At 42.9% G+C, this 25299-nt stretch overlaps 1 protein-coding gene across 1 annotated transcript in view; it reads right to left on the reverse strand.

Annotated features, from left to right (window-relative positions):
• Nucleotides 1-590: 590 nt before the first annotated feature.
• Nucleotides 591-25299, reverse strand: part of LOC126234233 (uncharacterized) — a 66477-nt gene continuing 41768 nt past the window's right edge. The window contains exons 3-4 of the mRNA XM_049942924.1: nt 6260-6499; nt 591-959 (exon numbers count right to left, since the gene is read on the reverse strand). Coding sequence (XP_049798881.1) covers nt 837-959; nt 6260-6499 — 363 coding nt within the window. The 3' untranslated portion in view covers nt 591-836. The remainder of the gene's footprint in view (nt 960-6259; nt 6500-25299) is intronic.

Raw genomic sequence — 25299 nt, forward strand, 5'->3', positions numbered from 1 at the left:
TTATCGGCAATTGCGACTATAATTACCAGTGTGACGTATTGAATGGTACTGTTAAAATTTTGCGTAAGCTAGAAAGGGCTCTCTGACCTTCCCAAAATTAGCTGTTAGTAATTGAGTGTGACTTCTATTTGCTGCTAGACGTATGAATTTTCAGCATTACAGTGTTGCAATTACTAATTTGTGCGACAGTTTGAAGCAACGTTTTAACGATGACGATAATATTTAATACTATGTTAAGCAAACTTTAATATTATTATCTTCATTTTTTTTGTTGCAGTTGCCAATTTACGTGCTGTCATGTCACGAAGCCGTGGCATCACAATTTCGAGAGTTTGTCAGAAATTATATTCATTCAAGAACATTCCTTATCTTCTTCTTGTAGATGTCTTTTGCAGGTTCAACTTGCAATAACTCTTAAGCACGAGACGCCAACGAAAACTGCTCGAGTTGTTAAGCGGCCAAATTTGATACAGCTACTGGTTTAAAAATGTTACTCTGGGGCTTTAAGTGAATCTGTTCCACTTTTGTAGACAAATTTATGCGTTTCGGCAATATCTTAGCTAGTGATAATAGTTAGGAAAACTGGAGACAGCGGCATATGTTATTTTTTATATATACGAGAACAACACATTTTCCATTTATTCAAATAGTGTCAAAATATTTGTCAGCTTGTTTGACGTGCTTACGCATACAGAGTTGAAAAAAAATCTAGAAATGGTATAACATAGCAAGAAGCTACGTGTATGAATACACTGCCCTTGATGCCATTTCTCAAGTCTCAGCTCTAGTAAGCCGTCAATGCCAGACGTAAACTGATAACCCAGCCGAATATCACATTACGTTATCCGGGCAGCCATGATCTTCATGGTAGGTGTGGTGCTCTTCTTGAAGTCTGGCTCGCCGTATTCCTCGTAGGATACTTCAACCAGGGTCTCAAACCCCACGCGCTCTGCCAGGATCTGCGAAAAAAAGAAAATTCTATCGTCAAATTCTGGTCTAAGGTACTGATACAGCAAGGACTTGAGTAACTTCCGTCACTTGTCATATACAGCGTACTTCAAAAAGAATACACGTATTACCAAGTACTATGTTGTCAAAACTATCGACCGCTCAGCTCTGTTCGGGTATTGGAGGGAATGAATAAATCGACTAGTTTATATTCATTGGCACTAGACGTCGGTTGTCTTCTGTTTGCTTAGTTATCGTCACATTTTGCAAAATGGCTACTCTTCAGCAGGAATCATTTTGTGTTCTCGACTTTGTGTTCCGAAGGGATGAAACATTTTTTCCTGTAGATATAGGATGTGCGCTCGTGTATGTTTGTGTTTGTTTCTTCGTGTGTGTGTGTGTGTGTGTGTGTGTGTAAACGAAAGAGTCCTGGCCATACTCGTGTATCCGACACAAAATGTGTCGCACTGATTCAAACCGCTTTCCAACGTAGGCCTACAAAATCAACTCGTCATGCCATTCGCGAGCTACATCTGCCTACAACAATAATTTGGCGTGTTCTGAGACATCGCTTGGTTATGAAGTCGTACAAGCTCCACAACGCTTTCGCGCAACGCATCGTGTTCAATGTCGAAGCTACTTTTCAAAAAAATGGCTCAAATGGCTCTGAGCATTATGGGACTTAACATCTGAGCTCATCAGTCCCCTAGAAGTTAGAACTACTTAAACCTAAGTACATCACACACATCCATGCCCGAGGCAGGATTCGAACCTGCGACCGTAGCGGTCGCGCGGTTCCAGACTGAAGCGCCTAGAACCGCTCGGCCACACGTCATAGGGAAACCCAGTAGAAGGCTGTTGTGGCCAGGGAGACGTAGCAGTGCTAAATATGGCGGATCTAAGATCGGCCCTAAAGGGAAACATTTTTGAAAACTATTTAATTCTTTAGTAATGCAGGGAAGCAAGCTACAGTAATTTTAATCTGCCATCCTCCACAAATTTTCATGGTACTCCAAATAAAACTTGAATACTGATCATATCTATAATAGTTTGGGATTTACTGTTAAAGTGGAATTAAAAAGTTTTGTAACAAAGACGTGAAGGCTTTGGTCGATCTTAACGATCATTTCATATAGAAGCGCATCATTAAAATGACAAACGTTGTAAATATCAACTCTTTAACTTTATTTGCTTAAAAGATGTAGTAAAGTTAAATTATCAGTATTTTGAGTCAAGCATCAGATCATCATTTGCTCCACACGAGTACTGGACTTGCGTTTCGCGTTGAGTGATGGAACGGTATCAAACGGATACGCGCTCGAGTGTAACAGTAACTCTAAATACGACCACTATCGCTGTTAGTTTGCTTTCTGAATAAACATTATTCTGACCAAATCGCAACTGTTTGGCCTACATATTTTATCGTCATTAATTTAGTTCCCGATATTATTATTACTGTTATTATATGTTATGTTAACTTTGTATTTCGCAAACTTGCCATCAGCCACACAATTTAACGAAAGGGTCACAAGTGTCTAATTCATGGCGTGTAATGCCACAGGTGTGGTTCAACCCCTAGACGAGTTTGAGCCAAGACATTTCGACGAAGAGGAACCGCTTGTGAATCCGAACATCTTTTGGATTCGCAACACACATAAATTTTAATTTTCTTTGTTATATTACAAATAAGTACAGCGTGACAATTATTCAACTATGTGAAATAAAATCGTCATAACGTCTGAACGGTTTGCGTTAGGACGTTCAAAGTGGCCGCGGGGCATGATGGGAATTAATATGCGCATGCGTGCGCTCCTTGTTGTTGACAGCCATTTTCATTTCGATCGGTTCTTCAACAAGCAAAATTGGTGCATTTGCGATACTGAGAATCCGCATTTCGCGATCGAGAAGTCTCTGTGTGGTGTCCAATGTCCAGTCACGGAATAACCGGTGCGATATTCCTTGATCGCACGGTGACTGTCGAACGGTACGTGAAGATATTGGAAGATAATTTCATCCTCATTATCCAAAGTGACCCTGATGTCGCTAAGATATGGTTCATTCAAAACGGAGCTCCACACCATGATGTCCTGGAGGAGCACTTTGGGGACCGCATTCTGTCTCTGGGCGTGGGCATGGGTCTCAATATGCCCCCATGTTCTCCGGATCTGAACAGATGCGACTACTTTTTGTGGGGTGATATTAAAGACAAGTTGTACAGAAATAACCCCAAAACCGTTGCTGAGCTGAACACAGCGATTCAGGAGGACATCGTTAACATCGATGTTCCGACACTTCAGCAGATCGTGCAGAATTCCGCTACTCGTCTGTGTCACATGATCGCCAATGTTGGCAGGCATATCAAACATGTCATATCCTAAATCCGAATATCTGCAGTGACGTTTACATGTTGAATAAAGCGTGTGCACGCCGTAGTTTGTTACTAATTTACGTTTTTTTCATATAGTTCAATAATGATCACCTGTAGGTGTAGTAAGAATAGTTTGATTCCAAACCTAGTGATCAGCTGCCCTTAATGGAGAAGACCGCCCAGCTCTTGACGCGTAAGTGCAGTGCACTCTAAGAGAAAGCAAACGACGCACGACGAAGGAGTTATGCAAACTGATCACAATCGATATTCACAGAGGTATCGACGGAGAATTCAAATTGAAACGCTGCAGTGCAATTTTACGGCGTAGCTGTCAACAGGAAACGTCGATAACCATGCCATAAAGTCCTTTGCGAATTTCATTCCGTGTACTCAGTTGGACAGTAACTATGATTGGCAGGCATGTTCGTCAACTACACATGCAGGTATCAGCATTTGAAAGAGGACGTGCAGCTGTGCTCAGAAAGGCCGGAGAAAACGGCCAACAGCTCGAAATTCGAATGAGAGCGATGCGGCTATTCGACGGTATTGGCAAAATGGGTGAACCAAGACTGAGTACAGCAGCAAGAAGGAAATGGTCCACCTAGAAAGACGATAGAACGAGAGGGACCGAGCAGTCATTAGAGACTCAGTCAGGGCCTCGGGTTCATCGTTATCATAGATCCGGCGTGCTGCTGGCCTTTCAGTGACCACAAGGCCCATCAATAGGTGGCTGACAGAATGGGAGCGGAGCCCTCGGTGCATCTCGCGCCGACTGCGATTGGCCTCTGTACGCCGAGAAGCCCGTTTGCAGAGCTGTCGGGCACGCTCGGCCCAGCATGTCACTGACTGCAGCAGAACTGTGTTTAGTGGTGAGTCCCGCTTCGACTGAACCCCGATGAGCAGCGATGCCCTGTCTGTGGACGCCCGGAAGCAGCGGGCTACCCACCACACTGTCGCCCGCCATACGGCCAAACAACCGCGGTCTGGGGTGACATTTCTTTTCATCCCACGACGGCTTTGGTTGTCATCCGCAGCACACTCACAACAGAGCGCTAAGTCGACGATATTTTACATCTACTTCTACGTGATTACTCTGTTATTCACAATAAAGTGCCTGGCAGAGGGTTCAATTAACCACCTTCAAGCTGTCTCTCTACCGTTCCACTCTCGAACGGCACGCTGCGAAAAACGAGCACTTAAATTTTACCGTGCGAGCCCTGACTTCTTTTATTTTATCGTGATGATCAATTCTCCCTATGTACGCGGGTGCCAACAGACTGTTTTCGCAATCGGAGGAGAAAACTGGGGATTGAAATTTCATGAGAAGATCCCGTCGCAACGAAAAACGCCTTTGTTTTGATGATTGACACTCCAATTCACGTATCATGTTTGTGATACTATCTCCCCTATTTCGCGATAACACAAAACAATCCGCCATTCTTTGTACTTTTTCGATGTCATCCGTCAGTCCCACCTGATGCAGATCCCACATCGCACAGCACTACTCCAGAATAGGGCGGACAAGCGTAGTGTAAGCAGTCTCTTTGGTAGACCTGTTGCACCTTCTAAGTGTTCTGCCAATGAATCGCACTCTTTGGTTTGCTCTACCCACAATATTATCTATGTGATCGTGCCAATTTAGGTTATTTGTAATTGTAATCCCTAAGTATTTAGTTGAATTTGCAGCCCTCATATTTGTGTGACTTACCGCGTAATCGAAGTTTAGCTGATTTCTTTTAGTACTCATGTGAATAATTTCGCACTTTTCTTTATTCAGGGTCAACTGCCACTTCCCCCACCATACAGATATCTTATCTAAATCATTTTGCAAGTCGTTTTGATCATCTGATGACTTTACAAGCCGGTAAATGGCAGCATCATCTGCAAACAATTTAAGACGTCGAGTTTTGTTACCTTTGATGGTACGCCATGTTGGACTTACATTTCAGCAAGATATGTCCGCTCGCACACGGCCAGAGTTTCTACCTCTCGTCTTCGTGCTTTCCAAACTCTACCTTGGCTAGAGAGATTGCCGCACCTCTCTGCAATTGAGGACATTGGAGCGTTGCAGACACTGGCCTCCAGTCGTACAGGGATTCTGACGGACTGACGCACCACTGCGCAGAATTTGGCACGATATCCCAGAGGGGGACATTCAACGATTCAATGAGTCAGTACCTAGTCGAGTAGCTGCTGTTGTAAGTGCCAGAGGTGCACCAACGCGTTGTTCACTTGCTCTGTTTGTGAAGCTCTTTCTCTTCAATAAATCATGCAATTTTTCTGAAACTGTAATTATTTGTTTGTACGCAGACCTACGTAACATCGACCGATTTTCGTCTCTTTCAGATAGTTCCCTAGTTGTGCGTCGTTTTTTTCTTTCTGTTAGAGTTTAAAAAGAAACACTCACTGAGTGCGTGCGTACGGAACGATTTGAGGTGGAATGATCATCCAAAGAAGAGCGGCGCGTTTCCTCACAGGGTTATTTGGTAAGCGTGATAGCGTTACGGAGATGTTTTGCAAACAGAGGTGGCAGACTCTGCAAGAGAGGCGCTCTGCATCGCGGTGTAGCTTGCTGTCCAGGTTTCGAGAGGGTGCGTTTCTGTGTGAGGTATCGAATATATTGCTTCCCCCTACTTGTACCTCCCGAGGAGATCAGGAATGTAAAATTAGAGAGATTCGAGCGCGCACGGAGGCTTTCCGGCAGTCGTTCTTCCCGCGAACCATACGCGACTGGAACAGGAAAGGGAGGTAATGGCAGTGGCACGTAAAGTGCCCTCCGCCACACACCATTGGGTGGCTTGCGGAGTATAAATGTAGATGTAGAGTGATCAAATGTACCTCGACGCACAAACTACCTATCTGATACATTCGACAAAACATCCAAATATAGATGTTTTCCGTTTTCCTGTCGTCGCCTCACACCGTGCACTTGTATGTGTTTACCTGCGACGCCCTGGCGGAGAACCAGGTGACGGTGAGAGGAATGCCCAGGGCCCTGCACAGGTCCCAGCGCGCCCTCAGCAGCTGCTCTCCCACGCCCTGGCCCCTGTACGCGGGGTCCACGGAGAGGCCGAGCGCCGTCAGGTAGCAGTCCACGCCGTAGCGCGTGAACACGTCCGGCTGCACCCGCGACATCAGGTAAGCGTAGGCGTCGAACACTTTGTGGCAGGCCACGCCCTCAACCTGGAAGAAAAAAAACAATACCAGGAGAGGTCAGCGGCAGTTGTGACGTCAAAATATTATAGTTGCCTGCTTGTACCCACTATAGGCACTCATGAGCTGTGCTCAGAATAAAAATTCTGTCTCTTGTTTGCTGTTTCTTAAAACTGAAAGTAAATAAAACTCACTGTGGAGTACTCAGCATCAATATCTAAATCTCTAACGTCTTATGGCGTAGTGCTACGAAACTGAAGCGACGAATCAAAAACATAAAAAATAAAAAGTGAAAATGTGGAAACAATTTACGCTAAATGGTACTGAGGTCTCGACAGAGTGCTGTGTGATTTCTTATTAGCCTAACAGATGGAACTGTAGATTCGACCATAGACGAGCAACGTTGGGACTTCAGCAGGTAAGTTACATATGCATCTGCTTCACATTCTTTCACTCTGGGGGCGATCTAGATTAGTATGAAAACGGAAGTAACAAACTTCAAAATGCCACGATGGTTTTTGTTGAGCATTTATTCAGGTAACTGGTTTCGGCAAGCTATTTTGCCGTCTTCGGATATTATGCACTACACTTCACGGAATGTGTACAATAATTTGAGTTACATAACAAAAAGACATTCCAAGAACAGGCAGGGCATAATATATCGGCATCTCAAAGATAATAGTTTCACTGTACGTGGCTTCTAAGTGAGTATGAGCACGTATATTCGCTGCACTGTGTATGATATTTTATTTAACGGTTGTTTTACTTTTGACATATACTATGCCGTGCATGTTCTTCGAATGTCTTCTTATTATGTGACACAAATTATTCTACACATGGACGAGATTCCTTAAAATGTAGTACATAAAATCCGAAGATGGCAACGTAGTTTTCCGAAAGTGATTATCTGAATAAATGCTCCACAAAAGTGATAGTGGCATTTTGAAGTTCGTTACTTCTATTTTCGTAAGTTACACATGTCGTCCCACGGTAAGGCCAATGCGTAACATGTGGCGCATAGTCAGAAGAGAGTACATGTTTCAGATTTCCTGCAGACATAGTTCCGCTGCAGTACGGACAAGTTCGTAACAGTGTGGGAGTGAAATGGCTCAACAAAGGTTAACTTAGTCCAGAGTTGGAGTACACAAAATGTCTGTGCTGCGCACAGGTTCACCGTCAAATTCTGGTGGTGTGTGGAGCAAAAGCAACGTCGTGTACAGCTGTCGCGAAATGGTGCCAACAAACTGACCCGAGGACGCACAGCCGTGACGTCGATGATGCCGATCAGCAGCACGGTCCACATCCTGCACCGTGCGGTTTCCATATTTTGGGCAAACTGAAGGGACGTCTGGTCAGAAAGAGATTTTGCAACCACGAGGACGTTCAGAAAGAGGATTCCGAATGGCTTGTAAAACCATAACTCTAGTGCTCTGCTGATTTATTTTGCTTTTGTTTCATTTAATGTTACATCTTTGAGCATCTGTAAATGTGTTTGATTGGATCGATAACACAAGATTGTATACCCCTTTCTTTGTAAAAACTTTGATGTCACGGTTTGATTCTATGCAATGTAGTATATCTGTCATTTAAATTCTTTGTCTCAAATGGAGGGAGACAAAACTTACTGTATACATTTGGAATTTGGGTGAATAATTTTTTTGTAGAAATACTAATTTGTGCAAGTGCTCTGTTTTATTTAATGTGTTTGGTTGCTGTTATGTACACTTCTGATCCTCACTTAGGGTTCTTAGTTATTTTGTTTAAAACGTCTTGTGGTTCCCCTCGGGAACGGAACTGTGTAGCGCGTGCAAATTGTGGTTGGCTAGGTAGAAAAGGTGGAACAAGAGTCAGTCGGGGACGAGCTACCAAACTGTGCACTGCCATGTAAAGGTTTATATTGTGCTGGTTCCGAGAGAGGCTTTTTCTGCTACTTTACAATGCCTCGGATGGATAGATAAATAGCTGGAACGATTCTGGAATTGGTATTCAACATCGCCACTAAGAAAGGCCAGAGTCCAGCAATTCTGTCTGCAAATCCGCCTACCAACACGCAGTTGCCACCACATTGCGCAATCACTGTAAAAGAGTACTATAATAATGTACAGCGAAGGATCAGCTTATTTGGTGATTAAGTGTGCACAAATATAAGGTAACCTATAACTGAATTTATGTACCTACCTTGATTTTTCCCTATCACAACACCTTTCAGTTTCCTCTCCATTTAAATTATAATTACCGAGTGTCCTAGTTTGTGGAAAAAAATGAAGTCCTCAGAACATTAAATAATGTTGTTTGATCTTTGGTAAGAAGGGAGTGTTTAGATTTACTGTGGATTTAATGAAATTGTGGGAGGTAGTAAATGTAGTCTTGTGAAAGCCTCCCAGGGCTGGAAACAGTCTAATTTAAAGTTTAGTGGAGTTTCAAAGTCACCTATTTAATCATTTACTTGAAAGTAGAAGACTGTAGTAATAAAGACAATTTGCTGTTTCTTTTAAAAATTAAAGTTCTTAAAATTGAGGCTTATAAAGTTTTGCTTCGTTAATGATCATAGTGCTGCCTGTAGTAAATGTTAAAAGGTGAGTCAGTTTCTTGTAAATTTGTCAACATAGTGTCTCACTGCAGCAAAAGTCGTGAATTGCATTTGTGGAAAGTTATATTGGATTGCTAAGCACTTGTTTCTTTTGGGTATTGAAAGTGCATATTAATAGTGTAATAAGATCCACAGGTTATCCTTTACCACTATTTATGAAAACAATAATATCTTTATTCAAAAGACAGTGAGAAGTAACCTGTTAGTGAATTCCAATTAACTTTCATTTTAAATAGTAAAGTATTTAACTGAGAGAGACTCAACCTATTACCAGCTCATAATTTTGCAGTGAACAACATTTATAATTCTATGTCAACTAGGAAAGTGTTTGAAAAATAATACTTACCCTGAGTCTTCAGATTTTCGCGGCGCAATGACTGCTCCATTAAGTTTCAGGAATGCAGCCGCATGTATTCTGCTTCTTCTTCTAATATTTCGGCTGTATACCTTTCAGCCATCTTCAGAGAGAGCCGTACGACTGACGCTCCAGCGCTCGCTCCATCCTTTTAAACTCGCGGACCGCGCCACTGCGCATGCGGCCACAGATAAACAAGGCGCCAGTGATGTTGATTGGCGGCAAAGACGTACAATATGCATGAGTTACGTCTGTGACTGCGCATTCGATCCATGCTGGGAGGTCGATATATTACTGGGAGCTGAACTGTAGCGACGTCTTTGTAAGTTCAATATTGAAAGTGCCGGATTCCATGATTTATCTAATGTGAAACCGCTGTCTCTATTAACTAAATTCTTTGTCAAGCGGATTTCAATGGCCTCTTTTACTACGGAGTCCCAGAAAGATGAAACAGAAGCCAGAATTTCGACATTTTCATATACCATAGAGTGACCAGAATCAATACAATGCTCTGCCACAGCCGATTTACTGGGTTGTAAGAGCCGAGTGTACCTGCAATGTTCCGTACACCTCTCTTGGACTGTACGATTCGTTTGTCCGATATATGAAAGGCCACATTCACATGGTATCTTGTAAACTCCAGGCTTGCGGAGTAGTAAGTCATCTTTAACGGAACCCAGGAGTGCAGCCGTCTTCGCCGGTGGACGAAAAATCACTTTTACTTTATGTTTAGTGAGGATCCGTCCTATTTTGGATGAAAGGCTTCCCACATACGGCAGGAAAGCCATGGATTTAAATGTTTCCTCATCTTCTGCATTCCTTATGGACACCTTAGGTTTTATTTGTAGTGCCTTACGTATCTGTTGTGGAGAATACCCGTTGTCCTCAAAAACTCTCTTCAGATGTAAAAGTTCGTCTTTTAAACTACTTTCATCAGATATGACGTGTGCTCGGTGTACCAAAGTTCTTAGAACACTACTCGTCTGCGAAGGATGGTGGCAGCTATTTGCATGTAAATATAAGTCCGTATGGGTCGGTTTCCGATATACTGCATGACCCAAAGTGCCATCTTCTTTGCGCCGAACCAAGACATCCAAAAAGGGAAGACATCCCTCCTTTTCCACTTCCATTGTGAACTGAATTTGTCCATGGATAGAATTCAGATGGTTTAAGAAGTCCTGCAATTTGTCCTCGCCATGGGGCCACACTACAAAGGTATCGTCAACGTACCTCCAAAAAACTGTAGGCTTCAAACTAGCAGACTCCAGGGCCTTCTCCTCGAAGTCCTCCATAAATAAATTGGCCACCAAGGGTGACAAAGGACTACCCATGGCAACACCGTCAGTCTGTTGCCGTTGAAGAAGCTGTCCGACCACTTTCTACGGATTCTGCAGATGAAATAAGACGCGAAACGTGTCGAGCTGTTATGAAGGCTCGCCCACAAAGAAGCAATATATCTGTGGCAGAGAGGACTGCACTACGTATGCTCCGCCAAGATACGGAAACGGTGGTTCTGCCTGCTGATAAAGGTAATGCCACTGTCTTAATGTCACGTGACGACTATCATGATAAGATATACAGCTTATTGAATGATAGTATGTACCGGAAGATCAGTAAGGACCCCACCAACAAGGTGGTAAGGAAGACGGCGTCGCTTTTGAATGCCTCCCCATTTCCACCGGAAGTCATACGAAGACTGAAACCAAGTGGTGCAGTGCCTCCAAGGCTTTATGGACTCCCAAAGATCCATAAGAAAGACGTTCCTCTACGTCCTATCGTGAGCAATATTGGTTCTCCCAACTATGATTGTGCCAAGCACCTGGCGTCACTATTGAGGCCGCTTGTGGGAAAATGTGATCATCATATAAGGAACTCTGCAGATTTCATTGGCAAATTAAAATCTTTGAAACTGAACACCTCTGATCTATTAGTCAGCTTTGATGTAGTGTCGCTATTTACTAAGGTACCTCTTTCTGAATCTTTAGATCTCATTGGAAAAAGTTTTGATAAGGAGATTTTAGCTTTGTTTCACCATGTGATGACCTCCACATACTTTTTATTTAATAACGACTTTTTTGAACAGACTGACGGTGTTGCCATGGGTAGTCCTTTGTCACCCTTGGTGGCCAATTTATTTATGGAGGACTTCGAGGAGAAGGCCCTGGAGTCTGCTAGTTTGAAGCCTACAGTTTTTTGGAGGTACGTTGACGATACCTTTGTAGTGTGGCCCCATGGCGAGGACAAATTGCAGGACTTCTTAAACCATCTGAATTCTATCCATGGACAAATTCAGTTCACAATGGAAGTGGAAAAGGAGGGATGTCTTCCCTTTTTGGATGTCTTGGTTCGGCGCAAAGAAGATGGCACTTTGGGTCATGCAGTATATCGGAAACCGACCCATACGGACTTATATTTACATGCAAATAGCTGCCACCATCCTTCGCAGACGAGTAGTGTTCTAAGAACTTTGGTACACCGAGCACACGTCATATCTGATGAAAGTAGTTTAAAAGACGAACTTTTACATCTGAAGAGAGTTTTTGAGGACAACGGGTATTCTCCACAACAGATACGTAAGGCACTACAAATAAAACCTAAGGTGTCCATAAGGAATGCAGAAGATGAGGAAACATTTAAATCCATGGCTTTCCTGCCGTATGTGGGAAGCCTTTCATCCAAAATAGGACGGATCCTCACTAAACATAAAGTAAAAGTGATTTTTCGTCCACCGGCGAAGACGGCTGCACTCCTGGGTTCCGTTAAAGATGACTTACTACTCCGCAAGCCTGGAGTTTACAAGATACCATGTGAATGTGGCCTTTCATATATCGGACAAACGAATCGTACAGTCCAAGAGAGGTGTACGGAACATCGCAGGTACACTCGGCTCTTACAACCCAGTAAATCGGCTGTGGCAGAGCATTGTATTGATTCTGGTCACTCTATGGTATATGAAAATGTCGAAATTCTGGCTTCTGTTTCATCTTTCTGGGACTCCGTAGTAAAAGAGGCCATTGAAATCCGCTTGACAAAGAATTTAGTTAATAGAGACAGCGGTTTCACATTAGATAAATCATGGAATCCGGCACTTTCAATATTGAACTTACAAAGACGTCGCTACAGTTCAGCTCCCAGTAATATATCGACCTCCCAGCATGGATCGAATGCGCAGTCACAGACGTAACTCATGCATATTGTACGTCTTTGCCGCCAATCAACATCACTGGCGCCTTGTTTATCTGTGGCCGCATGCGCAGTGGCGCGGTCCGCGAGTTTAAAAGGATGGAGCGAGCGCTGGAGCGTCAGTCGTACGGCTCTCTCTGAAGATGGCTGAAAGGTATACAGCCGAAATATTAGAAGAAGAAGCAGAATACATGCGGCTGCATTCCCGAAACTTAATGGAGCAATACTTACCCTGTGTCCAACTAATGATTCTGCAGTGAATAGTAATAATAACGTTATAAAGACCATTCAGTTTGAATAAGCACTGAAAGTAATAGTGTGTTTCGTTATTTGTTATATTTATGCAAATAGTTCATGCTGCTCTAGCTGTTAGCTTCAATCTTACCGTAAACATATGTATGTGTCAGAGTTAATTGCACTCTCGTGTGGCCAAGTATAGGTTGTGTTTATCCGTTAAAGTTACTCATACCTACTTTCTTAAACGAGAACCTTAATCTTTCTCTTGCCTAGTTAGGGTGGCGACCGTTTTCCTTATTCTTTAAACAGTATAGCTAGGCAAAAATATTGTTTGTACTGTTCGAATATTTACGTAATTCTGACTTTCATTTCCGATAAGCCATTTCCTACACGGTCAACCTAGCAAAATTCCTCTCAGAGGGTAACACTGTTTTGTTGCGTTATACCATAATTGCTTTAATAAGATAAGTTTCATTTCACAACCTGCCTCCAGCTTCGAGGTTATGGTACAGCTGTAGCAGACGGAAGTGTTATAGGCTCCACGGTCAACAAACGGATTTCTATTTTCGAGGAACTAAACGAGCGTTGTATAGACACTTGATGTTATGCTGAAAAACTGTCACGTATATGGGTGTCTAGCGAAGGAACCGCGATTTCAAATTTAAAAATCTCGAAAACTAAGATCGATAGACGAGTGCAACAAACAGCGTGTTTATCGTGAAAGCCTTAAGAATTTTATACAGAAGCTACGTAGAAGTTTCCAAGAGCTGCTAACAGATGCACCTGTAATCGCAATGTGTAGAGTCTATGAACAGTGAGTTCAGAGTGATCACTTCCGCGGTTGAAACGTAAAAGGAACTTAGCGAGTAGAAGGAAGTGCTTGAAATCATGTACTCCAGTGAACAACTCTTGATTTTCTGGTAGTGTAATACCATCACAGCCCTACAAGGCACAGTTGTCAAAATCCTGAAATTGAGGCCGCAGTTTTTCTAGAATTATTCCTTAATTCCAATCAAAAACAATTGGCAAGATGAGAAACATACAAATAGATATCCTCGGTGTCGCAAAGCAGCTTACATCACTTAATAAAGGCAAGGCTTCTGGTACAGATTGTATACCGGTCAGTTTCCTCTCAAGAGTATGCTGATACAATAGCTCCATATTTAGCAATTATATACAACCACTCGCTCACAGAAAGATCCGTACCTACTGGACTGGAAAATTCCTCAAGTCACACCAATACCCAAAAAAGGAATTAGGAGTAATTCGCTGAATTACAGGCCGATGTCATTAATGTCGATTTGCTCTAGGGTTTTGGAACATATACTGTATTCGAACATTATGAAGTACCTAGAAGATAACGATTTATTGACACGTAGTCAGTATGGATTCAGAAAATATCGTTCTTGCGAAACACAACTAGCTCTTTATACTCATTACGTAATGAGTGCTATCGACAGGGGTGTCAAATTCAGTCCATGTTTTTAGATTTCCAGAAGGCTTTCGACACTGTTCCTCACGTCTTCTAACCAAACTGTCTGCCTATGGAATATCGCCTCAATTGTGCGACTGTATTCGTGATTTCCTGTCAGAAAGGTCACAGATCTTAGTAATTGACGGAAATTCATCGAGTAAAACAGAAGTAATATCCGGCGTTCCCCAAGGAAGTGTTATAGCCTCAATATTGTTCCTGATCTATATTAACGACGTAGGAGACAATCTGAGTAGCCATCTTAGATTGTTTGCAGATGATGCTTTCATTTACCGTTTTGTAAAGTCATCAGATAACCAAAACGAATTGCAAAATGATTTAGATAAGATATCTGTATGGGTCAAAAAGTGGCAATTGACCCTGAATAAATAAAAGTGTGAAGTTATTGACATAAGTACTAAAAGAAATCCGCTAAATTTCAATTACGTGATAAGTCACACAAGTCTGAAGGCTGTAAATTCAACTAAATACTTAGGGATTACAATTACAAATACCCTAAATTGGAACGATCACATAGATAATATTGAGCTAACGAAAGACTGTGATTCATTGGCGGAACACTTAGAAGGTGCAACAGGTCTACTAAAGAGACTGCTTACACTACTCTTGTCCGTCCTATTCTGGAGTATTGCTGTGCGGTGTGGGATCCGCATCAGGTGGGACTGACGGATGGCATCGAAAAAGTACAAAGAAGGGCTGCTCGTTTTGTATTATCGCGAGAAAGGGGAGATAGTGCCACAGACATGATACGTGAATTGGAGTGGCAATCATTAAAACAAAGGCGTTTTTCGTTGCGACGGGATCTTCTCATGAAATTTCAATCACCAGTTTTCTCCTCCGATTGCGAAAACATTCTGTTGGCACCCACCTACATAGGGAGAAATAATCTTCACGATACAATAAGAGAAATCAGGGCTCGCACAGAAAAATTTAAGTGTCTGTTTTTCCCAGCGTGCCCTTCGAGAGTGGAACGGTAGAGAGACAGCATGAAGGTGGTTCATTGAACCCTCTGCCAGGCACTTTATTGTGAATAGCAGAGTAATCACGTAGATGTAGATTCACCAAAATCCAAGGAAATCCGTCCCAAGAACTGCAGCAGAGTACGGTTTGAAGCGTTCCGGTACGCAGAAAGTACCGCATTAGCCTACACAGGTTTCCATTCAAAATCCAGAGCCATTACACTACACCTGTACAAACTGTGTGACGGAGGGCTGACTTTGCGAACGAGATTCTCAAAATGATTAATAAAGAAAGATTTGGTGTTGGCAGCATCTAGTTCACAGATGAAGCACACTTCATATCGAATGGCGTCGTGAATGAGCAAAACTTGCGGTTTTCGGGTACCGGAAATCTTTATTTGTGTGAAGTGAAGCTACTGTATTCTCCCATAGTTACTGTTTGGGCTGCGGTGTGCAGCAGAGGCATTACTCTGGCCCTTTTTTGAAGAGACAAACGATCGCTAGCGGACGTTACGTGGCAACAATGGAGCAGTTTTTCGACGTATATAGGGGCTCGGCCAGGCACCGAGAGATTCATCCAAGATGGGGTCTGACCGCATCGCATCGAATAGGTGTTTTGGATTATTGTAAATTTACTGGCAGAGGGATGGATCGGCCTCCATATTCGCCCGATATGACTCCTTGTGACTATTTTTTGTTGAGTGCATTGAAAGACTCTGTGTATCGGAATCATTCCACCGCGATGGACGAGTTTGAGTCGGTGATCTGCGTGGTGGGCGACTCATTTTCCGCTGAGACTCTAGAGGATGTGATGAGAAATTGCATTGCTCGTTGGTGACACAGCCGTACTGTAAGTGGTGGACGTTTGGAAAAGACTGTGACGTGACTGCGAAGCCCGCTTATGGAGGACGAGTTTTATTACGCACCACCCTTATACTACACGAGCTGCACAGCAACATTTGTTAGCAGCTTTTCGAACTATTTCGAAACTTTTGCATTACTTCCGTAAAACAAAATTGTTACAGCTTCAGAATCATCCGTTTTGTTGCACTCGTTTATCGATCTTAGTTTTCGAGATATTTAATCTTGCAATCAGGAACCCCTTCACTGAACTCCCTGTATCTGTTGTTTACTTTGAAGCGTAGTGCTGCGTTCAATAAAATTTACTTTGGTTCCCATAACACTGTGTAAGTTACTTTTCAAGTTCACTTGCAATTTGGTCATCTGGATAGCTACAGCCACGTGCCACTTCAAAGTAGTGTGCCTTTTTATCTCGTGCAGTAAGCACGGAAAATGACAGCGGAGAATGTCTTCACTAGTACGTGCGACAGGTTGCTTTTGAAGATAAGAAGGAAAAAGGGATCGCAGTGCTGGAGGAAAAGAATCGATAACGTGCAGGCAAAAAGAAGTTGGGTAAGTGATATAAGTGTAAATTACGGCAGGAGGGACAAGTTGCTGAGCAGAGTGGAATTAAAATATTTGCCCAAAAGAAGCAACGATAAATATCCTTTCGCTGTTACTGACAAACCGGCTGCTAGACAGACGTCTCTGTGATATTATATGTCGTGCAAAGAAGTGCCAGCTTTGCGAAAACTTCACAGGGTTATCTTACTGAACTGCATTTCAACTACAGCAAGTGGACTCTGAAAAAACGATGTCAGAATAAACAAATCGGCCTGTATAAAGCAGACGACAGGGCGTTAGAAAGACGTATTACATTAGATTACGAAAGAATGCAACATAAGAGTTAAAGCGACAAACGGATTACTCAGGGGAGACGGATTGATACGCAGTTCACCGTGAATGCATAACGATTTGATTCACGCATCCAGTTATATGGCTCCTTCCGTGTATAGCGATTTTACGACTATGACGAGTGGGGCCTGAAGATGGCATCAATGTAATGGTCGAAATGGCTCTTAGCACTATGGCACTTAACATCTGAGGTCATCAGTCCCCTAGAACTTAGAACTACTTAAACCTAACTAACCTAAGGACATCACACACATCCGTGCCCGAGGCAGAATTCGAACATGCGACCGTACCAGTCGCGTGGTTCCGGACTGAAGCGCCTAGAACCGCTCGGCCACCGCGGCCGGCATCAATGTAATGCCGAAACTGGTAGCACATAAGAAGTTCGTAAAATAAATTTCTATAATACATAAGGCTGTTGGTAAATTATTGCATCAAGTAATACCGAGTTGGCCGTTAACGGTGCTGTTACGCACATCTCACATTATGAACACATAGTAAATGTTGTGGGGAAGACTAACCAAAGGCTGCGTTTTCTTAGCAGGACACTTAGAAAATGTAACAGACATACTAAGGTGACTGCCTACACTACGCTTATCCGTCCTCTTTTAGAATACTGCTGCGCGGTGTGGGATCCTTACCAGGTACGACTGATGGAGTACATCTAAAAAGTTCAAAGAAAGGCAGCACGTTTTGTATTATCGCGAAATATGGCAGAGAGTGTCACAGAAATGATACAGGATTTGGGCTGGAAATCATTAAAAGAAAGGCGTTTTTCGTTGCGACGGAATCTTCTCGCGAAATTCCAATCACCAACTTTCTCCTCCGAATGCGAAAAAATTTTTTTGACACCGGCCTACACAGGGAGGAACGATCACCACGATAAAATAAGGGAAGTCAGAGCTCGCACGGAAAGATATAGGTGTTCATTCTTCCCGCGCGCAATACGAGATTGGAATAATAGAGAATTGTGAAGGTGGTTCGATGAACCCTCTGCCAGGCATTTAAATGTGATTTGCAGAGTGTCCATGTAGAGGTAAATGTAAAAAGATTTCATTAGCGCAATTTTGTATTTTTTTTAATTTGTGCGAACGTGGCGTCATTGAAAAAGGATATGGTTTGTGACATCGCTATGATGACATGATTTATAAGGGGCGTGACTTGTGACGTCATGGGGATGACACTGACCTGCTCACCTTACGTCGAAAATGTAAACAAAGGGTGCCAGCATCTCTACGGCTATACTCCGCCCACTATGCGTGTGATCACTGGCAGTCGGGGGACGCGCTGTAGAAAGGTGTCGTGCTGCAGCTCTACTTATCTGTGACTACAGGCAGCAAACAGGGCCACGCCGACCAGCTGCGCTAGGTCTGTGAAAACTGCGCTAGCAACCTGCCTAAGCCTGAGTAAGTGGCACACGGCCACAGAAAAGCCCGGTGCATATCCGGTTTCCAGAGCCCTCTAGCCTCCTCTGGGGCTGCCCCAAGGCCGTCGGCTCACGGGCCGTGCATTCGGACGTTGAGCGTCCCTAGTTTTTGACGTCACACCGTAGGAAAAGCATATTGAGGGCTCTTTCCGGACGCGCATAGCAATATCAAGACTGTCACACATTCTGAAAGTGCACATGAACGTGACCTAATGCCATGGAAGAACGCCACCTATGTCACAGGTAGGCCATTTGTCCATTCAATACTATGCGAAATTCAGAAGGAGAGATATGGCCGCTCTAACAGGCGACGAATTGTGCGTGTTGATAGACGCGTTCATAAAAGAGCAGGGTTGATACAACATGAAGGCTAAAAACTATCACGATAAACATTCATGCTCGGAGGCTCTACGTAGAGTGTTTGACGGGGTTAACAATGTTGGGCCGCAGTTATGGAACCAAAAGAAGAGCGAAACAAAAGTTTCAAACATGGAGAACATGTGTAACGTTGAGAACAACAAGAGAAGAGAGAGTACGAAAACTGGATTGTACGTATCTAGTTGTTACTAGCGAAATAAATCACTGCACGTTGTTACTTTTGTATAATTTAGAGAGAACTACATAATTCACAGCACGTTTCTTCTTTTTTGTCAATAGAATTTACTAGCGATCTAAATAAATCGATGCGTGTTGGTTTTTTTTTCAGCTTTACGCACCAAGTTTGTGGTATTTTAAGAAAGTGAAATTTTTGGGAGGGCATTATGTGCCACAGAAAACAAAGGCAGTAGAGTTGCCCTTCATGGCAGTGGGCCACGATATCCAGGTTTGTGTAGCTACTTGTATATGTAACTGTTTCTGTACATTTTGGGGTTGAGAAAGAACTGTTAAATTATTGCAAAGAAATTCCTCGTTTCAAAGAAGTTACAAATATGAAGTACTGTCATCATGTGGAAAAAAATTAGTTGCAGTTAATGTATGTAGTTATGCACCTAGCGACCTGCGGTGTGGGGGTGTGTTGGTTGGCATTAAATATATTATTATAATTTTGTATGGATACAAGTCAAGGATTGTGTGTTATGCCTGTAAGTGTAAAGGCATAGATGGGAATATAAACTTTCAAAAAAGTTTCACCCACCCAGTTGTAATGTCTTTGTCTTCTCAAGGAAAACTTGTTACATGTGTATAAGATTTTTTTACACCTAGAAGAGCAATGTTTGTCACATGCATCAATATCTAGACCGTAAAGCATTACTACGGTTACTACTGCTACTACTACTTATCCGGTGAGTTGCTGTTTATGTAGAGTCCTTATTTCCATACACATTTCACTTTAATTGTATTGGGACAATTCACATACTATAAATACATATTAATACCTATTTTCCAGTCATTGCTTGTGGTGCCGCTGTATGGTACTGAATAAGAGTTCAGAAGAAACTACAGTTGAGGTTGAGCGTACAGACTGCTCATACCAACTGAGCTTACCTCTCATAACGTTTTATTTCTGTACATCGCAATTGTAAGTGAATCATTTCCGTATACAGAATGAGATTTTCACTCTGCAGCGGAGTGTGCGCTGATATGAAACTTCCTGGCAGATTAAAACCGTGTGCCCGACCGAGACTCGAACTCGGGACCTTTGCCTTTCGCGGGCAAGTGCTCTACCAACTGAGCTACCGAAGCACGACTCACGCCCGGTCCTCACAGCTTTACTTGTGCCAGTATCTCGTCTCCTACCTTCCAAACTTTACAGAAGCTCTCCTGCGAACCATGCAGAGCTTCTGTAAAGTTCGGAAGGTAGGAGACGAGATACTGGCACAAGTAAAGCTGTGAGGACCGGGCGCGAGTCGTGCTTCGGTAGCTCAGATGGTAGAGCACTTGCCCGCGAAAGGCAAAGGTCCCGAGTTCGAGTCTCGGTCGGGCACACGGTTTTAATCTGCCAGGAAGTTTCATTTCCGTATAGTCTTCCCTAAAATCAACCCAGACATTTTATGCAAAACTTTGTTTTCTGTTTCAGGTAGATGATAGTGGCACATCAAAAGAGTGTGATCCTGTCCCAACATAGTGCGAACTGGAAGTGGAGCCTGTAAAAACCGATGTGGAGGACGTATATAAAAACAGTAGCTATATATCTCTTGTTAATGAAAGTCCAGCAACCTCACAGACAGTTCATCTGTCAGCAGATATTCAGACGTCCACTGCTAGGTCCTTTACAGTGAAGAAAAGGAAGGGAAATGAAGGCCATGGGTCTACAGTTGAGCTGATTGCAAAGGCACTGGAAGAAGAAGAAGAAAACGATGACGATGGTGAAACAGACCTTTTGTTAAATTCTCGGTAGCAGAAATAAAAAAAATTAAGTACAACAACAAGAAAAGAGAGGTAAAATTAGAATTGATGAAAGTATTGTATCTATAACTGGATGAATAAATTTGGTTTTGGGATGTAATTTGCTTCTAAACTATGGAATTATATGTACCCGCTATCTGTATTTTAACATTACCTTCTGGAAGAGAGAAATATGGGGCATATACGTTTCGAGCCACTCTTCCTTCATATGATCAAACTGGCTGCATTTATTCACATGCAGTTGTAAATAATTAAGTGTATGCAGCAAATTTCTAAATCTGATCAAATGGAGAACAGACCAGTTGAGTGAGAGTTGTATCAATACTTTTGTGAATTATGACCACAGCTTGTTCAGGTAAACGATTAACTATTGTAGTCAACCATCTAATGAACCATTCTACAGGAGTATGTGTAATTTTGCATTATGACATATCTCACTCTACAACCTGCTTTGTGCAAGATTACTAATTTCCATGTTAGTAGTAAATACTGTTATCTGACAATTATGCACTTTGGTTTTGCGTTATTGCATCTAGTGTGTGAGTGTTGCATTACTAAATAACATCTCACGGCACATCCTACTTTGTGTAGAACTGCTAAATTCATCGTTAATAGCAGCATGATACAATACTGTTAGACCCAAACTTTATGTAGTTTGCTTTTGTATGATATTATCCTTTCAGTGAAGTCAAATTTGCCTGCTCTTTTTGAGTACCTATTTAATTGACAACAGTGTAAAATAATCAGTTTGGTAACTTGTAGAATTAAAGGATTACATTTGATGTATTACCATTTAAAGACATCATTGTCTACGTGAAGGCAATATGCTGTGTAACTTACACTGAGGAACCGAAAGATTATGACCACTGCCCACCGCGTGGTTCAGTGCCTCCTGGTGGTGTTGCGGGCACGCGACACAGTAAGGGAAGAATGTAAGCGGAAGAGAGACGAATGACCACGAAGCTATGGACCGAAAATCCGGAAATTCACTGATACAAGTGGTTTTGACAAGCGGCATATACTTGTGGTGCAAACGGCTGTAAATGAGAATCTCTGAAACGGTGAAGCTGGTCGCCTGTTGTCGTGAGCGCCTACAGAAAGTGGTTGAAGGATGATGGAATAACGAGTAGGCCGTATGGTACTGGACGATCGCATCTCATCACAGAACGCAGACGTCGCAGGCAGCGCTCTGTGGCAGGTCTGACAACAGAGCACAACGCTGATGCCGGCACAATTGTTTTGGAACACACCGCTCAAACGCCACTGTTGAACACGGAGCTCCACATCATACAACCCTATGTGTTCCTGTGTTGTCCCGACGTCATCGTCATTTACGAGTGCAGTTGGCACACCATCACTGAGTTTGCACCGTGGGTCAGTAGAAACCTGCAGCCTGTCGAATGAATCGCATTTCGTGTTACACCAGATCGATGGTTGGGTCCTTACAAGCCTTCATCCAGTCGAACTGCTACACGAAACGTGAGCTGCGTCACAGATGGAGGCCGGTGAGGACAGAATCATATTATGGGGTAGAATGAGTTGCGGTTCCATGGGTTCTGTGGTGGTAATCGAAGGTATCAGGGCAGCAACGAGCTACGTGAACATCATTGTGGACGACCTGCATCGCTTCACGCTTGGTGAGTCTCGCCCCCCCCCCCCCCCCCCCCCTTCAGCGATGACGCCTTTCATCAAGACAACTGTCCCTGCCCATGGTGCTAGAGCAGAGTCGTCTTACAGTGGTTTGACGGGCATTATAGTGAACTCGGTTTAATGTCTTGGTCAGCAGATGCGTCTGACCTGTACCCGTTGGGACACACATCGGACGCCAGCTGCGTGCCCGTAAACCACCATACCATAATGTGTGGGAACTGCTTGACCTGGTGCCACATACTTCTGGAATCCTGTCAAGGACTTGTAGAATACATGCCAAGCAGGGTCTCTGCTGTACTGTAAACAGGTGACCATAATGTTTGGCTCACCTGTGCATTTTGGCAGATATATGGCTTTCTATTCAGCTAAATAACAGGAAACGGCAGTTAGTACTACATACATGTTATATGCCAGACTGTTGCAGCTGCTAGTATCTCATTCACCATCTCCTTGTTGTTGTAAACCGATGAGCGAGCCCACCTATTGATGCTGTACGCACAAGCCGCGTAGTTTCTGAGCGTTCACCAGCCTGGCGAACTCAGCACGCTCAACGTTCGAAACACCGTCTGCGTGCCAACGGCTTAACGAAACCCTTGGCCAAGGCTCAATAGTTATGGTCGCTAACCACACAGATTCACTACCGAAAGATACGTTACCAAACAGGAATCGGTAATTTCTGCAGTCATCATTTCTGCCCCATATCAATCGACCATCACATTACATACATCGTCAATAAAAATTTACTTATCACGTTCACGAATTAAGAAATGTGCTTAATCAGAATGAAACGTCTAACTGGCTACAGCAGGATGAGTTTCACATTCCCTGTCATATGAAACCCAAGTGCAAGCTCCTACGGCTGACACACCCACGTCAGACACAGACTTGACACAGTAATCTACAAAAGCCTGCTGTTTGCACGACTTCGAAGATAAGATACCTCAACTCTCTGGCTCTGATTATTTGAGCAACGGTAACTGAAGTGATAGTAAGTTCCTTCCACCGCATGTAATTCGAACTGCTTGTTCGAGGCCGTGATAAGTATTGTACACCCGCTGATCTCCTACGTTGACCCATTCTATACCAAAGCAAATAATTTCTTGTGACTCTCTCTAAGTATTAATGTCATGTTCGTGTTTTTCTGCAAAAGAAACAAACTACGATTATTCATCGGCAATACTGCCAACTAATCACGTAAAATTTACACACGATCAGTCCTTCGCAAGGAACTAACAATCTGTGACTTAAAACTGCTGAACGCTGATCACGTGTCACGGAAATGGTCTGATACGAGCTTAGGATACTCACTGTTCATGAATAATTAATAACTAAAGATGTAGTGTTGCTTCAGTACATACCACAGGTTCTCACAGTTTCCCTTTCTCTGTTGAAACCAACCTTTCCATTCTGTTCTGTCCACAGAACATTTAACAGCCATTCACAGGAAAACACAGATTCTTATAGAATTAATGAATCCTAAGCCATTTTCGACTGTTAAAGCCTCCAACTCAGTTGACTGCTGTCTACGTGTACTTGAAGTTCGCAAGGACATTAAATATGATCTCATATGGCTCAAAGTTATGAACAAACTATGACTTTCAATTTCAAATCCACTGCATTCCTCGGTTCAGCTTATGATCTGAGTCTTCCAATCTTGCACTGCGACGCTAAGTGGTGCAGTCGAGTCGTTGAGGCTGTGGAAGGGTACTGGTTCAAATCACCATTCAGCTGCACAGCTATAAGTTTCTCCGTTCAAAACGCTTCAAATGGCTCTGAGCACTATGGCACTTAACATCTGAGGTCATCAGTCCCCTAGACTTAAACCTAACTAATCTAAGGACATCACACACATCCATGCCCGAGGTAGGATTCGAACCTATGACCGTAGCAGCAGCGCGGTTCAGGACTAAAGCGACTAGAACCTCTCGGCCACAACGGCCAGCTGTTTCTCCGTGGTTTCCCTGAATGGCTTAAGGCATGTGCCAGAACGGTTCCTTTTGACAACGATATGGTTGATTTCCTTCCTCATCCATCCGCTGTCCGAGACAATGTTAGCCATCTCAGATAACATCATTTATGAGACCTTAAGCCTTAATCCTTCTTCCGTCGTTTTTCTGATTTCTTATCTCAGTCAGTAAAAAAGGAACCCTTATAGGATCATTTGTTGCCCGTCTGTCTGTCGGTCCGACTGTTAAATGCCTTTCTCTCATGAACGGTTAGACGTATCAAATTGAAATTTGTCACCTATTGATGTCTATGGCCCCTTAGTGGTGTAATAAATAGGAGGTTCTTAGTCAATCAAAAGATACGGCTAATTGTGTCATATATTTTGACACTCGCAAAGTTGCTCACCAAAACCTATAAGCTACTTCCCATTGGCCTAGAATCATGAAATTTTGAAGAAGCAAGGTTTTACTGAACAATTAAAGGAAAAACTCAGAAAATTTTAAATTGTTGTTACATGAAACGAGAAAAATAGTTCTTTTGTCGTGTGTTATCCGACTTCACACTTGAAATAAAAACATTCTTGTAATTGGACAGATATCTTGCCAGTAACAATGTCAATAACAGGCAAAAGTCGTTGAAATTCTCGATTCCTGGGATGGATGAACTACATACACGCAGAATTAAGCTTGCACGGAACCCTTTGAGCGCGAGTCCTACTGGCATCTGGTCACTTTTTACTTCTTGTGGGCGTTAATAAGCGGGAAATTTTGAACTTTTTCTACAATGGTTTCCACACACTGATTATTTTAAAAGCTTTATGGCACCTTAGCAGAACGTTTAAACGATACAAAGGTCGACCTAAAAGTAACTACAGTTCGTTTCCTGTTGACAAA

Source organism: Schistocerca nitens, chromosome 2 (assembly GCF_023898315.1).
Source record: "Schistocerca nitens isolate TAMUIC-IGC-003100 chromosome 2, iqSchNite1.1, whole genome shotgun sequence".
NCBI lineage: Eukaryota > Metazoa > Arthropoda > Insecta > Orthoptera > Acrididae > Schistocerca > Schistocerca nitens.